Consider the following 13,957-nt stretch of genomic DNA (forward strand, 5'->3'; position numbering starts at 1 on the left):
AAGATAATGGGTAACCATCTCTGCATTCTTCCCGGGCCCATCCTTCTATATACGTCCTTCTCATCCGATATGCATTATCCTGAATCTGGTCTTTATCATTCGTTTGCTTTTTCTTAAAAGTTTATCACTTCAGGGGCGCCTGGGTGGCTCAGTGGGTTAAGCCTCTGCCTTTGGCTCGGGTCGTGATCTCAGGGTCCTGGGATCGAGCCCCGCATCGGGCTCTCTGCTCAGCGGGGAGCCTGCTTCCCCCTCTCTCTGCCTGCCTTTCTGCCTACTTGTGATTTCTCTCTCTGTCAAATAAATAAATAAAGTCTTAAAAAAAAAAAAGTTTATCACTTCTGTATGTATCCCCAAATGGTATATTGAGTTTAGTTCATCTCAGAAGTTTATAAAAGTAGAGTCACATTGTCTTCTCACACAATATTGTTTCTAAAATACATCCATCTTTGTTCCCATTGCTACCGTTAGTTTTATTTCATAATAATATGATATTGTGAATAATACACAAAATATTTTTTTGGTGCCAATTTTTTGGAAACTAAAATTGTTTCCACTTGTGTTTCCCTTATACACAGTACTCACACCATTCATCTACATGTCTCTGGTACACATGTACAAGAATTTCTCTAGGGTACATGTATAAAAAACATGTATAAAAAAAACAGATACATGAGTATTTAACTTTACTACCAAATTTTATGCTCCAAATTGCTGTGTATGGGTTCCTTTTGCTCTATATATTTTGATATGGAATGTGCCAATTTTTTATAAAATAAAAGTTTATATGATTTTGATGAAATGTATCATATAGTAAATATTTGGGGGCCATACAATCTCAAGTACAACTATTCATCTCTACTGGTGTAGTGGGAAAACAGCCATAGATAATATGGCTTAACAAATGAGCATGATATGTTCTAATAAAACTTTATTTACAAAATAGGTAAGAGGCAGAATGTAGCCCATGGGCTAGAGCTTGCCAACTCCTGTTCTATACATACTTCAGTATAGGTATTTCACTTTTAAAGAATTTTAATAGCAAATATATTAGCAAAAAAGAAATAGAGACAGATAAAATAAATATGACAAACTATTAACAATTAGTTAATTCTAGGTGATCCCAATACTGTGGTGTCCCCTGTAATTTTCTTTTACCATTTTGGTAGGTTTGAAATTTTTCAAAATAAAAAGATAGAGAGGAAAAAAACTGATGAAAATCTACATATATTCTGCCCCTCAGCTTTAAAATAGTCTCATGAAAATAATGGCAATATTCTGCAAAAGCAAGAGCTAAAGTCTTTATCTATGATCTTTTAAAAATGTATTAATGGTCAACATTTTCCAACAAGAAAAAATGTGGGAATTGAAATGTTATTAGCTTAGCCTCAGAAGTAGGAAGCACTACCAAAATTCTTATGTTAACATCAAACTCAGTTTCTTTATTTTATGCTTAACAAATCATTAAAAATTTTAAAGATTCCTTTCATATTTCACAAATAAGTGAAACCTTGAATATTTTAACATGTTTTACATCAAATGCAAGAACCTCAGATGTGTTATTTATTCTGTTAACCTCAATTAGCCAGTCTCCCCCAATATCCAGTTGATGACCTTAGATCATTTCCGGAAAAGATTTGTAAAAGGAATGTTTTCTATTTCTAGTGCTTATACTGTTAGCTCACAGGTCAACAGTCTTATCCATAACACTTTCCAGCTCAGAAAAGACAAAGCAAGCATTTTTTATCATCTATCAAATACATTACTCTTAAGAAACTTTAAAATATTTGTTAAAATAACGAAGAATTTGGGGCTCCTGGATGGCTCAAGTCATTAAGCAGCTGCCTTCGGCTCAGGTTATGATCCCTTGATCCTGGGATCAAGCCCCTGCTCTGTGGGGAGTCTGCTTCTCCCTCTCTCTCTGCCTGCCTCTCTGCTTACTTGTGATCTCTGTCAAATAAATAAATAAAATCTTTGAAAAAAATAACAAAGAATTTAAATTAAGAATGTAAAACACATTCGTTTCACAAATCTTTTACAGAATAATCTGATATCAGTTGAACATTGGTGGAGATTGATTGCATAGCTGAGAGTAAACAAATTAATAACACATCTGAAGTTATTACACTTGATGTAAAATGTGTTAAAATATTAAACATTTCATTGATTTGTAATATAAATGGAGTAACATATGAAAGGAGTCCCTAAAACTTTAGTGATAGACCAAACAAGGTTAGTTTTATGTAATGTAAGAATTCTGATACTGATTCCTACTCCTAAAATTATAGTAAGAAGTTGTTTCAACTCCTATTTTTACTCGTCCCGACAGATATTAAAGCATAGTCGAAAGTTGTATCAATGGCAAAAAGATTATACCACTGTAGAAAGAGATGAAGAGAAAAAACAAATACAATAGACTTAATTATCATATAGGTTCATATCTGGCAAGTGCTAAAAATAAGTAGAAAATGTTCATTTTATATTTTTATATTACTTTATTTATAATTTTCATTTATAATTTGCAGATTAAAAAACGGAGTCAGAAAGATTAATCTGGCTAACTATTAAAGGACAGAGATGAGAATCACATACAAGTCATCTAAATCCCAAACTGTGCCCTCATACCACATCTCTCTGTCTCACTATGAGCTCAAAGCCACTTCACAGCTAGAATATGGACACACATAGGCATATGTGATGGGGTCGTGGAATGTGACAGAAAGAAAGCTAGGTAAAGATTAGTTAGTAAAGTTGAAATGTAAAAAAAAAATCCAAAAACCAAAAAGAGAAAAAAAGAAAACAGTTGAATTGCAACTAAGATAACAAAATCATTAAGAGAAAAAAAATCATAAATGAGGAATAAATTTGGCATATTGGACTACACTTGCTAACAGATTTTATATGTGATCTGAAACATCATGGTAAACCACCCAATGCAGGCCACCAGGGGCATCTATGAGCCCTAAGCAGGAGAGGGCTACTTGGTAAATTGTCAAGTCTCCTTTCACCAAGAACCCAAGTAAGTCAATGAGGGACCCTTCTCCTTCATAAAGTATCTCACCCAAGAAGGGTAAGACATTTGCCCACTGACTGGAACAACGTGAACCCCAGAGAAGGTGGAATGGAGTTCAGGAAGAAGACAACAAAGACAGAAAACCCCTGCAGAGTAAGGACACAGTGTCTTCCAAATTCCATTTTCTCGTTGCATGGCAGGGTTCTAGCTGCACACATTAGCTAAGCTATATTTCTCAGGCCCTCTTGACATGAGTGTGGCCCTGGAAAACTCATTTCTACTGAATGAGATGTGAATGGAAACAGACGCACTTCCAGGTTTACCCTTTTAAGAAGCAGGGACACCTGCTTCACATTCCCTCCTTCCACTGGATGGATGCCGATGAAGAGGAGACCCTGCAAATTGGCACAGCCTCAAGACGAAAGGAACTTGGCCTCCCAAATCACCCTGTGGAGGAGAGACACCCACCAACCCAGATCTCATGAGGGAGAAATAAACATACCTGTTTTTGAGCCATTGAACAATTTTGGGTCTACTTATTCACACAGACAAGCCTAGTCTAACTAGTAGAGTCTGCCTGTGCACCAGTAGATACCAGCAACGTTGTTCTCCTACACCCACTGAAAGCATAAAGATGGACAATGTGAAATAGTAAGCACACAGACCAAAGCAGGTAGCATAAAAACGTATGGTCAGGGTGGCCCAGACACTGGCAAGAGAAACATGATGAACAAACAGCTGGATGAGAGGAAACATAGATGCTCAGAGAGCTGCTCTTCTTGAATCCTTGCAGCAAGCTGTGAGACAGGGAGAGGGCTCTGGACACTGTATCGTCAGGAACAAACTTTAATGCACTGTCACCTAGCTTCCATATACTGTTGGTGCCTTTAAGGTATCCAGGCCACGTATGTTTATGAGAATATAAACATGCTACATAGAGCATGAATATACCCCAAAATATGAAAATATTGGGGTTAAAGGATTGTGGGTGGGTTACCATTTTTTCCCTTCTGAATCACCTGAACTGTTTAAAAGCATACCATAGGCAGCCACTATAGAAAACATTATGGAGATTCCCTTAAAAATTACAAAGAGAAATACTATATGATCCAGTAATTCCACTACTTGAATATTTACCCAGAGGGAAAAAAAAAACACTAATTTGAAAAGATAGTGTTTATTGCAGCTTTATTTACAGTAGCCAGGATATGGAAGCAACCCAAGTGTCCACTGACAGATGAATGGATAAGAAAGATGTGAGGTGTGGGGTTTATTGGTTTTACCATGTGTACCACAATGAAATATTACTCAGCCATTAAAAAAAAGAAACTAGATTTTGCCATTTGTGACCACACGGATGACCTCAAAGTCATTATGCTAAGTGAAATAAGTCAGACAGAAAAAAGACAAATACCATATGATTTTACTTGTATGTGGAATCTAAAAAGCAAACAAAATTTTAAAAATGCAAAAACCAGACTCTTAAATACAGAGAACAAAATGGTGGTTGCAGAGGGGAGAAGAGTGAGGGATAGGGATTAAAGGTACCGAATGGGATTAAGAAGTACCAACTTGCCCTGTAAAGTAACTAATTCATGGAGATGTAAATTATAGCATAGGAAATTCAGTCAATAATATCATAATAATGTTGTATGATGACAGATGGTGACGATACTTATTGTGGTGAGTGCTGAGTCTATACCATAAGGACTGTTGCATCCTTATGATATAGACCTGAAATGAACATAACATTGTATGTCAATCATACTTGTTTTAAAAAACAGTTTAAAAAGGCAGCATACTGTACATTTGTAATGAAAAGCTTTTTCTTCATTTTGAGAGAAAAAAATTCTTTGTATTAATTCTCTATTTTCATGAAAACATCTAACACTTTGTTGTCTATACACCATAAATACATAATAAGGATGAGATACAAAGTTGTGCCCGGTTCCTATGGTGAAATCTTTAAGGGAATGAATATTTACACACTGCAGAGACTCCAACTACGTGTTTGCCAGTTTCTCTGTTACATAATCAGCTCCTTTGAAGGCAGGCGCTGTATTGTGCTCAGGATTTTCCCGAGCACTTGGCACACAGGAGGCACTTGGAAATGTGAAGTGAATGAATTCGTAAATACACGAGTACTCTAGTAGCTTTTAATGTGTAAACTTCATGGTAGTCAATTATTTCAGCCTTGGAATCCCTGTTTGTTGTTTTTTCAGTTTTGCTAGAAACGGGGCATCAAGTCCTTGATCTCTCCTTCAATGCCTAAACAGTGTTCTTTTTTTTTTTCCCCCTTTCACTTTTTATGTCACAGCTCCATTCAATCCAAATAAAGGTGCGGATAGCATTGTCAAGTTTGACACTTTTGGAGACGGAATGGGACGGTACAACGTGTTCAATTTCCAGTATGTGGGTGGCAAGTACTCCTACCTGAAGGTCGGTCACTGGGCAGAAACCTTATCCCTGGATGTTGACGCTATCCACTGGTCCCGGAGCTCAGTCCCCACTTCCCAGTGCAGTGACCCCTGTGCCCCCAATGAAATGAAGAACATGCAACCAGGGGATGTCTGCTGCTGGATCTGCATCCCCTGTGAGCCCTACGAATACTTGGCTGACGAGTTTACCTGCATCGACTGTGGCCTCGGGCAGTGGCCCACTGCAGACCTGTCTGGCTGCTATAATCTTCCCGAGGACTACATTAAGTGGGAAGATGCCTGGGCCATCGGTCCGGTGACCATCGCCTGCCTGGGTTTCATGTGTACCTGCATAGTCGTGACTGTTTTTATCAAGCACAACAATACGCCCTTGGTCAAAGCCTCAGGCCGGGAGCTCTGTTACATCCTGTTGTTTGGGGTCAGTCTGTCCTATTGCATGACCTTCTTCTTCATCGCGAAGCCATCACCAGTCATCTGTGCGCTGCGCCGACTAGGGCTAGGAACATCCTTCGCTATCTGTTACTCAGCCCTGCTGACCAAGACGAACTGCATCGCCCGCATCTTTGATGGGGTAAAGAATGGCGCTCAGAGGCCGAAATTCATCAGCCCTAGTTCTCAGGTTTTCATCTGCCTGGGTCTGATACTGGTGCAAATTGTGGTGGTGTCTGTGTGGCTGATCCTGGAGGCTCCAGGCACCAGGCGGTACACCCTCCCAGAGAAGCGGGAAACAGTCATCTTAAAATGCAATGTCAGAGATTCCAGCATGTTGATCTCGCTGACCTACGATGTCATCCTGGTGATCTTATGCACTGTGTACGCCTTCAAAACTCGGAAGTGCCCAGAAAATTTCAACGAAGCTAAGTTCATCGGTTTTACCATGTACACCACATGCATCATTTGGCTGGCCTTCCTCCCTATATTTTATGTGACATCAAGTGATTACAGAGTAAGTCTTTGAATGGTTTTTTCTTTTCCTTCTTCCCTTATCCTGCCAATATTTTGCTATGTAGGATTTGAAATAGACCTATTTCATCTCATTTATTAGGTTGGTAACTGCAAATGCCATGATGAACCATCATATTTTATATGGAAATCAATCCAATATATTTTAAAAGCACTTAATTAGTGAGTATAATACACAAAGCACCGTGCTAGTCATAGAAAGGAAAATAAATGTAAATGACATGGTCATTTAAGCAATTTGTAATCTAGTAGGAGAAAAATAAAATACATGCGCCCACCTAAAACTTTTAACTACATTTAGAAAGTGATTCACCAGAGGGTAAGAATTAAACCACTAAGAACCTGGTGAGAATACTTCAAGTAAGATGAAAGAGGACCTGGCTGCCACAGATTAATCCATAAATTAAAAGAGACTTCCAACATTAAGCCAATATCAGATCTAAACACTGTGACTCAAGCTTCAAATAAGCATGATTACTTCTCTAAAACAGATTAAAACATAATGTTAATTTGTTACACTTGTTATACAATTTTAGTTTCTGTAGGTGTATGCTGCATATTCCTTGAACTAGTTAAAAATATTACTGCAGGGGCGCCTGGATGGCTAAGTGGGTTAAGCCTCTGCCTTCGGCTCAGGTCATGATCCCAGGGTCCTGGGATCGAGCCCCGCATCGGGCTCTCTGCTCAGCAGAGAGCCTGCCTCACCTCTCTCTCTGCCTGCCTCTCTGCCTCCTTGTGATCTCTGTCTGTCAAATAAATAAATAAAATCTTTAAAATATATATATATATATATATATATATATATATATATATATATATATATGACTGCATAAGTTCAAGTAACCTAATGAAGTCATTATTCATAAAGTCTCTAGCAGTGCATAGTTCAAATTTCTGGGCATCAATATAATTCTTCTCTTCTGAAAGAAACAGTTTGTCAGTCTACCATAATTTCTTAAATTGTTGAAACCATCCATCAGTTACTTTTGCATATATTTCTGATTTTAGTATCTTCTAAGGAGTGGGTTTAAGAATTTTTTTCTCTTGAGGCAACTGGTTTTAGTCTCCGTATTTCTTAAGTTGTCATAAAGTTTTCCAGAGGCAAAACGTTTCCTTGTTACCTCATAATTTCACAAAGTAAAGTGCTGCTGTAGGCTGTAACCGTCCCCAAATCTTCTGTTTACCAGCAATTCCTGTATTACCGAAATCTTGAATACTGCAGCTCAAAAAGAAGACAAAGCTATTTAAAATATGGCCTCAAGAGACTCGCAAAGCTCAATGTTGCTTGTCTTTTAAATGATTCGCAACCATGTGACTCAAACTACAGACTAAACTAAAGGAAGAATAGGGAAAATAACGTAAGTTCAGGGTTGGGGTAATGGTCAGGCATGCTACGACCACCGTAAAAAAAAAGTTGGAAAATGTGTCAGTAGAGAAAACATCAGAACTGAATCAGTAAAACGAAAGGTCATATCACATGAGCCACAAGGGGGTTAGAACCGAGAGAGTCTGGGGATTAAGATGGACAGCTAGAGCTAATGCATTTTAATGCTGCCATCTCCACCCTTTGTCTACATGTTCACAGCCGCTCCTACAGATCTGGAAGGACTTAAGTTCTTAGGAAGCTATCTTCAGCAGACATGATTTAGGGTATGGAGACTGTGAACCAATTACTATATTAATTATTTAACCCTGGATATGTGATTTGAAACTATTCATTCTCCAAAAAGCTACCAAGAAAAAAGAACAGGTGATACTACTGAGAATAAACAAATAGCATTATGAAAATTTAATTCTATTGAATGAATTAATGTTTATTTCTAAAAGACAAAAAAATGACTTTTTTCCTATCACAGGATAGCAATATAGGAGATCAACGGACTCAAAGGAATTAGCGGACGATACCAGAAGTTTTACCATGTGGCCTAAAGCAAACGGGCAGAGGTTGCAGAACATTTTCGGGTCTAAGCTAATTAAGGCACCCAATCACACTGAAATCATCTGAGGCCTCACTCCTTGCAAATAATTCCAATCCTAAATTTGCAAAAGAAACAAGAAGATAGAATGGAGACTCCAACACATTGGTTTTCAAATTCGACTGTGCATTGAATCAATGGGGTAGCTTTGGGAAAAAAATGTATTGGTACCTGGAACATGGTCCCAAAGATTCTCATTTAATTGGCCTGGGCTGTGGCCCGGACAACTGGATTTTTCAAAGCTCTCCAAGGGAGTAATTTGCAGCCAAGCCTGAAAACCACGGCCCTACTGAATCACATGCTCTTATTGTCTCACAGATATTTTTAGGTCGGTGTGTGCTGTTTTGAAATTCTTTGAAATATTTGTCAAAATTAGAAAACTGAGGAATTTTATACACATATTCAAATTCTTGGTTTTTCTTTTTTTTAAAGCTGGTTCCTTTAATATTTTATTTTTATTTTTTTAACAGACAGAGATCACAAGTAGGCAGAGAGGCAGGCAGTGGGGGGGCGGGAAGCAGGCTCCCCGCTGAGCAGAGAGCCCAATGCGGGGCTCGATCCCAGGACCCTGAGATCATGACCTGAGCCGAAGGCAGAGGCTTAACCCACTGAGCCACCAAGGTACCCCTTCTTGGTTTCTCTTAACGGACTCAAATTCCTGCATGCGACATTGAGCCAGACATTGGTGTTTATGCCTCTAGACAGAGCACACAGCTACCAATCCTGGAATGCTTACAACTGGCTCCCTTCACTTAGGCATATGCATGAACCTATAAGCACTTGAACTTGAGACCACTGTTCTAGAAATTCCAGTACAAGAATGAGATTTAAAATGTCCCAGAGGGAGACCAGGTGTTTCAGACAGAATGAACAGCATTAGAAAAGTACTCAGCCAAATATTTACAGGCAGCCAGTAGGAGTTTGGCCATCAAACAGTCAACAAGGTCTATGACTCAGTATGTTGCCACCCCTTGTGAATTATAAATAAGTATAAAGCACTACTCTAGTCTTCTAAAAGCTCATATCCCAGATGGGAAAAAAATTAACAAGCATGAAAGAATTCAAGATTAACACAGGAGAATTTATAATTAAATTGGTGAAACAAGCTCTTAAATGCCTACTGGTTTGAAAAAAGAGTTGGATCAGTAAGAATGGTCTTTCCAGGAATACTCCTTCAAGAGGAGGGAGTTCATACTGTACCTTGGTAGGAAAGTGCAGTTACAGAGCTTAGAGAATATAAGGCATATAGGGAATATTCTTGAGGCAAGACAGGAATGAACCAAGCAGAACACAGGAATACTGGTCTTATTCAAGTAGAAAATGGGTTCGGAGGAGGAGTCTAGTGAGAAACTAATGGAAATTGGCCACTTAGTGAGATTTTTAACAGGCAGAGGAATTCATTTAAATAATGAGTAAGGGCTCTGAGGTCCTGCTATTTTTAAATTTTTATTTTCTTTTGGTTGGTTGTTGGCTCAGGCAAAAAGTGACATGATGAGAAGTAAGAGGGAAAGATAGGAACTCGTACTGATCAACCCTCAACCTTATGCTAGATACTCTGCATATGCGAGTTCACTTATCCTCATTAGCACCCCGAAAGACAAATGTTAGTATCCCTGTGAGTAAAGAAACTCAGAGGATAATTAACTTCCCCTGTGGCACAGGTAAGAAATAGTAGGACAAGTTTTTCCAATGCAAATCCATGCCTTTCATATTACACCCCAAACTTATCTATCCTTAATATGACAGATGAGTTTGAAAAAATGGAGTCTAGAACAAGCAGAACTAGTTGAAACTATAAAAGCATCCAAGACCTAGCAAGCAAGAACTTGAGGTAAGAATCCAAAAATTCAAACATCTTTCAGAAATATCCAGGCCATCTCCTTCTGTACCACAAGATAGCATAAGAATCAAACACTGAGTCATCAGGGATCCAATCACAGTTGAAGTGATACAAATAAAAGCTAGGTCATGTTTGGGGGAAAATCATCCATAAAGGATTTAATAGTAATTATGGAGTGTTCTGTTCATTCAAGTCTTCCCAAAATATTTGAGTAATTATTATGGGCCTTGGAGATAGAGCTATCAACACAAACACACCTTTTATAACGTTTATAACTTACAGGCTAGTGAGAGCGAGGGGAGGATAGGGATGGAGAGGAAATAACAAACCCATGAAAATGCAAGGTAATTCATGCAGTGCTTCAAGGGCTGTGATGGAAGAAAAAGGGGGTGATGTCACTGCAGTGTTCCTGAAGCTTCAATGTACACAGCTCACCTGTGTACCTGGCTAAAAAAAAGATTCTGATCCAGTAAGAAATGAGGCAGGTCAAGATTCTGGGTTTCTGGTAAGCTCTCAGGTAGTGGAGATGCTGCTGGACAAAGGACCATACTCTGCGTCTCAAGATGATGGATTTTACAGGGTGTGGCACAGGTGGGCACTTTCCCCACAGTAAGCAGAGCCTCTGGAGGCGACTGGAATTTTGACAAGGTTCAAATACTCACAAAGGCATTCCAGTTTTCCCATGTTGACTATTTTGAAGATTTAAAAGAAATATATCAAATCTCAAAGTCTTTCAAAATCTGCCACCCCTGCTAGTGCCTACTTCATAATACTCTGCTGAAGGATGGGAAGGAGTTAGCAATGGGGATTCTATGTGCTACTCAAAAGAAACAGCAAGGATGAACACCCCCACGCAAAAAACAAAAACAAAAACAAAAACAAAAAACTCTTAGAAAAGCAAGGTATTTATGGCTGTAGTTTAATGAGTAGATGGAAGAGTGATTTTCTCTGCGAGGTGGGCAGGGAAGCTAAATCATGTAGGACTTTACAGGCCAGAGCAAAAAAGTTTAGATTTCATCTATATGGAAAAAGAAACCATTGGAAGATTTTAAGCAGAGGAGTTTGTTAATCTCACATTGTATGATCTCACATTCTATACAAAAAAGAACAAAAAATATCAAGTTGCTGAAGACACACACATAAAGGTAAAGGCGGGAGCGGGGAGACCGGTTAGGTGGCTGCGGTGGGTGTTCCCATCACATGGTACAATATTAACAATGGAGATGGAACCTGTTAAGAACTGCCTTGGGTTTTTACCCATCTTGCAATCTACCAGGTTAGACTGTGAGGCTTCAGGGATGCTGGCAGAAGACATGGGACTGCCGATTCAGAGACAAAGGACTTTACTACCCACAGCCACAGCTGTAGCCAGAGTGCAGCATTTAGGGACGTGCCCCAGGCCCCAGTTTTCACTAGGCAATATAAACAGGGCTAGCTGAACCTTGTACAAACAGTCCTCAACACAGGATCAGTATCTGCCTTAAGACTGATTATGTCTGCCACAGCTCTGTCATTGATTCTGTCCTTATCTAAAATGTTGGTAGTGTGTTCATCATAGGGTTTCCTTTAACTATTGACTTCTTTATTTGAGAGACAGAGAATGCATGTGAGCGGTGGGAGGCGGGTGGAGGGAAAGGAACAAAATCTTAAGCAGACTCCCCACTGAGCACGGAGCCTGACATAGGGCTCAATCTCAGGACCCTGAGAGCATGACCTGAACCAAAACCAAGAGTCAGATGCTTAACTGACTGAGCCACCCAGGCACCCCCATGATAGGTTTTTAGCATTCATTTTTATTTCTAAAAAATATTGCACCCAAACATTATTTCTGTCCTACCACAGCTCTGTTATTGATTCAGTCCTTATCTAAAATGTTGATAGTGTGTTCATCATAGAATTTAACTATTTACTTCTTTGAGAGAGAGAGAAAGACAAACCTGAGTATCCTTCTCCTTAAAGCAGTTAAAATCAGGGTGGTGGGTGAAGGAGGCATCAGCAGCAGAGGGAAAGAGTAGCTCCACACTAGTGAGTAAAGAACATTAGCTTTCAATTTTAAGCATGCAGCAGCTACTCTTAGCTCAGTGGAACAAAGGTCCAGTGTCTCTGAACCCCCTAAACCCTAGACAGCACAGCAAGATCATCATTACTGTCACTTCATTTCAACTTTGGGAACTTCCTGACTCAGAAGCCAGAAGGAGATAGCTTTCTGCCTGGGGCACATGTTTGTGCACTTAGGCTAACTCAGCCTTGACTTGAGCAGCAGTGACTTTTTTAAAGAAGTCCATCTTAATCCGGGGCATTTGCTGTCTCATCGTGATAACATCTCTCAGAGTCTCGCCTGGTTTTAGCCAAAGGGCTGGGGAAGTTTTCCAGTGCCGCAGCCAACCACAAGAATTTATCTAGATTTCTTTGTGTCACTTTCATTCTTTCATTCTGGAATGCAGCCCCTCTGTCAGCATTTTAAATCCAATCCAAGTCAGTAAGAACCCAAATACTAATCAGTGCCTCATCCATGGTTTTCCAGAGCATTTTTCTGTCTCAGAGAAATCCTGCAGACAGGCAAAGCTCCTTTTTTGCTACCAGGTTCTGCTACAAAAAACTGAGAGACCGGGGCACCTGGGTGGCTCAGTGGGTTAAAGCCTCTGCCCTCTGATCAGGTCATGATCCCAGGGTCCTGGGATCAAGCCCCGCGTCAGGCTCTCTGTTGGGCAGGGAGCCTGCTTCCCTTCCTCTCTCTGCCTGCCTCTCTGCCTACTTGTGATCTCTGTCAAATAAATAAATAAAATCTTAAAAAAAAAAAAAGATTAGGGAGGAAATCCACCCCATACCCTAGGGGAGAGTTAGCAACAATTACAGCACTGATCCAGCCGCTCTATCTGAACACTTCCAGTCACTCAGCCCTCGGCCCTTGCCCACATCCACCTCATTCATTAATAGGGAATAAGGGGAGCACTATTACTGCCTCGTTGGCCATAGAATTTGGTCAACACTTCTGCTACTGATTCTCTTGTACTTCTCTCAAATTTTGTTAATTCAGCCCCTAAGGCCCTCAGACTTCCTCTTTGAAAAAGCCATTCTGACCTCATTGCCAAAACTGTCAAAGACTGTATCATCTGAGATTTAACTCTACTTATAAGGTAACGCGTTAGCTTGCCACAGTTTTGTTGACGCTGACTTTAAGACTTTATGACTGAAAGCAATAGTGGTAGCCAGAGGGTCAGCTTTGGCTCTGGTTCCTTGAGCTCCACTCCCCATGGGCTGTGCAAAGTGGGTCATGTGACCACTGCACAGACAGTGATGATGGAGAATTGTCTTCCAAAGGAATGAACGGAACGTCCTGGACTGGATGAGTGGGTGTAAGAGAAAAGGCCAAATCAAGCATGACTCCCAGGTTTTGGGCTTACACACTTGGCGGGGATTTGATGTCACTTACTCAAGGGGAGACACTTGGAGGAAGGGGTCAGTTTTGGTCACCTATTAATCCCAATATGCCTGCTACATGTCCAAGACAATATGCCAAGATAGCAAATGAATCTATGTCCGGAGACCGAGAAGACAGGTTGGAACTAGTAATAAATATTTGAACTACATGAACAGAGGAGGTACTTAAGTAAACTCAAAGAGATGGTGAAGAAAAGACAATCCAAACTGAGGTCTGGGACATTCCAGCACTCGAAGTTCACGGAGAAGTGAAAAAGCCAACAAGAAAACGAAGACGAGGAACTTGCAG

At 39.8% G+C, this 13,957-nt stretch overlaps 1 protein-coding gene across 1 annotated transcript in view; it reads left to right on the top strand.

Moving 5' to 3' along the window:
- LOC111155316 (glutamate metabotropic receptor 3) overlaps positions 1-13,957 on the top strand; it is a 97,111-nt gene that overhangs the window by 65,554 nt on the left and 17,600 nt on the right. The window contains exon 3 of the mRNA XM_022515460.1: positions 5,328-6,394. Within this exon, the coding sequence (XP_022371168.1) occupies positions 5,328-6,394 (1,067 nt within the window). The remainder of the gene's footprint in view (positions 1-5,327; positions 6,395-13,957) is intronic.

Source organism: Enhydra lutris, unplaced genomic scaffold (assembly GCF_002288905.1).
Source record: "Enhydra lutris kenyoni isolate GAN:26980312 unplaced genomic scaffold, ASM228890v2 scaffoldscaffold40, whole genome shotgun sequence".
In the NCBI taxonomy this organism is placed as follows: Eukaryota; Metazoa; Chordata; class Mammalia; order Carnivora; family Mustelidae; genus Enhydra; species Enhydra lutris.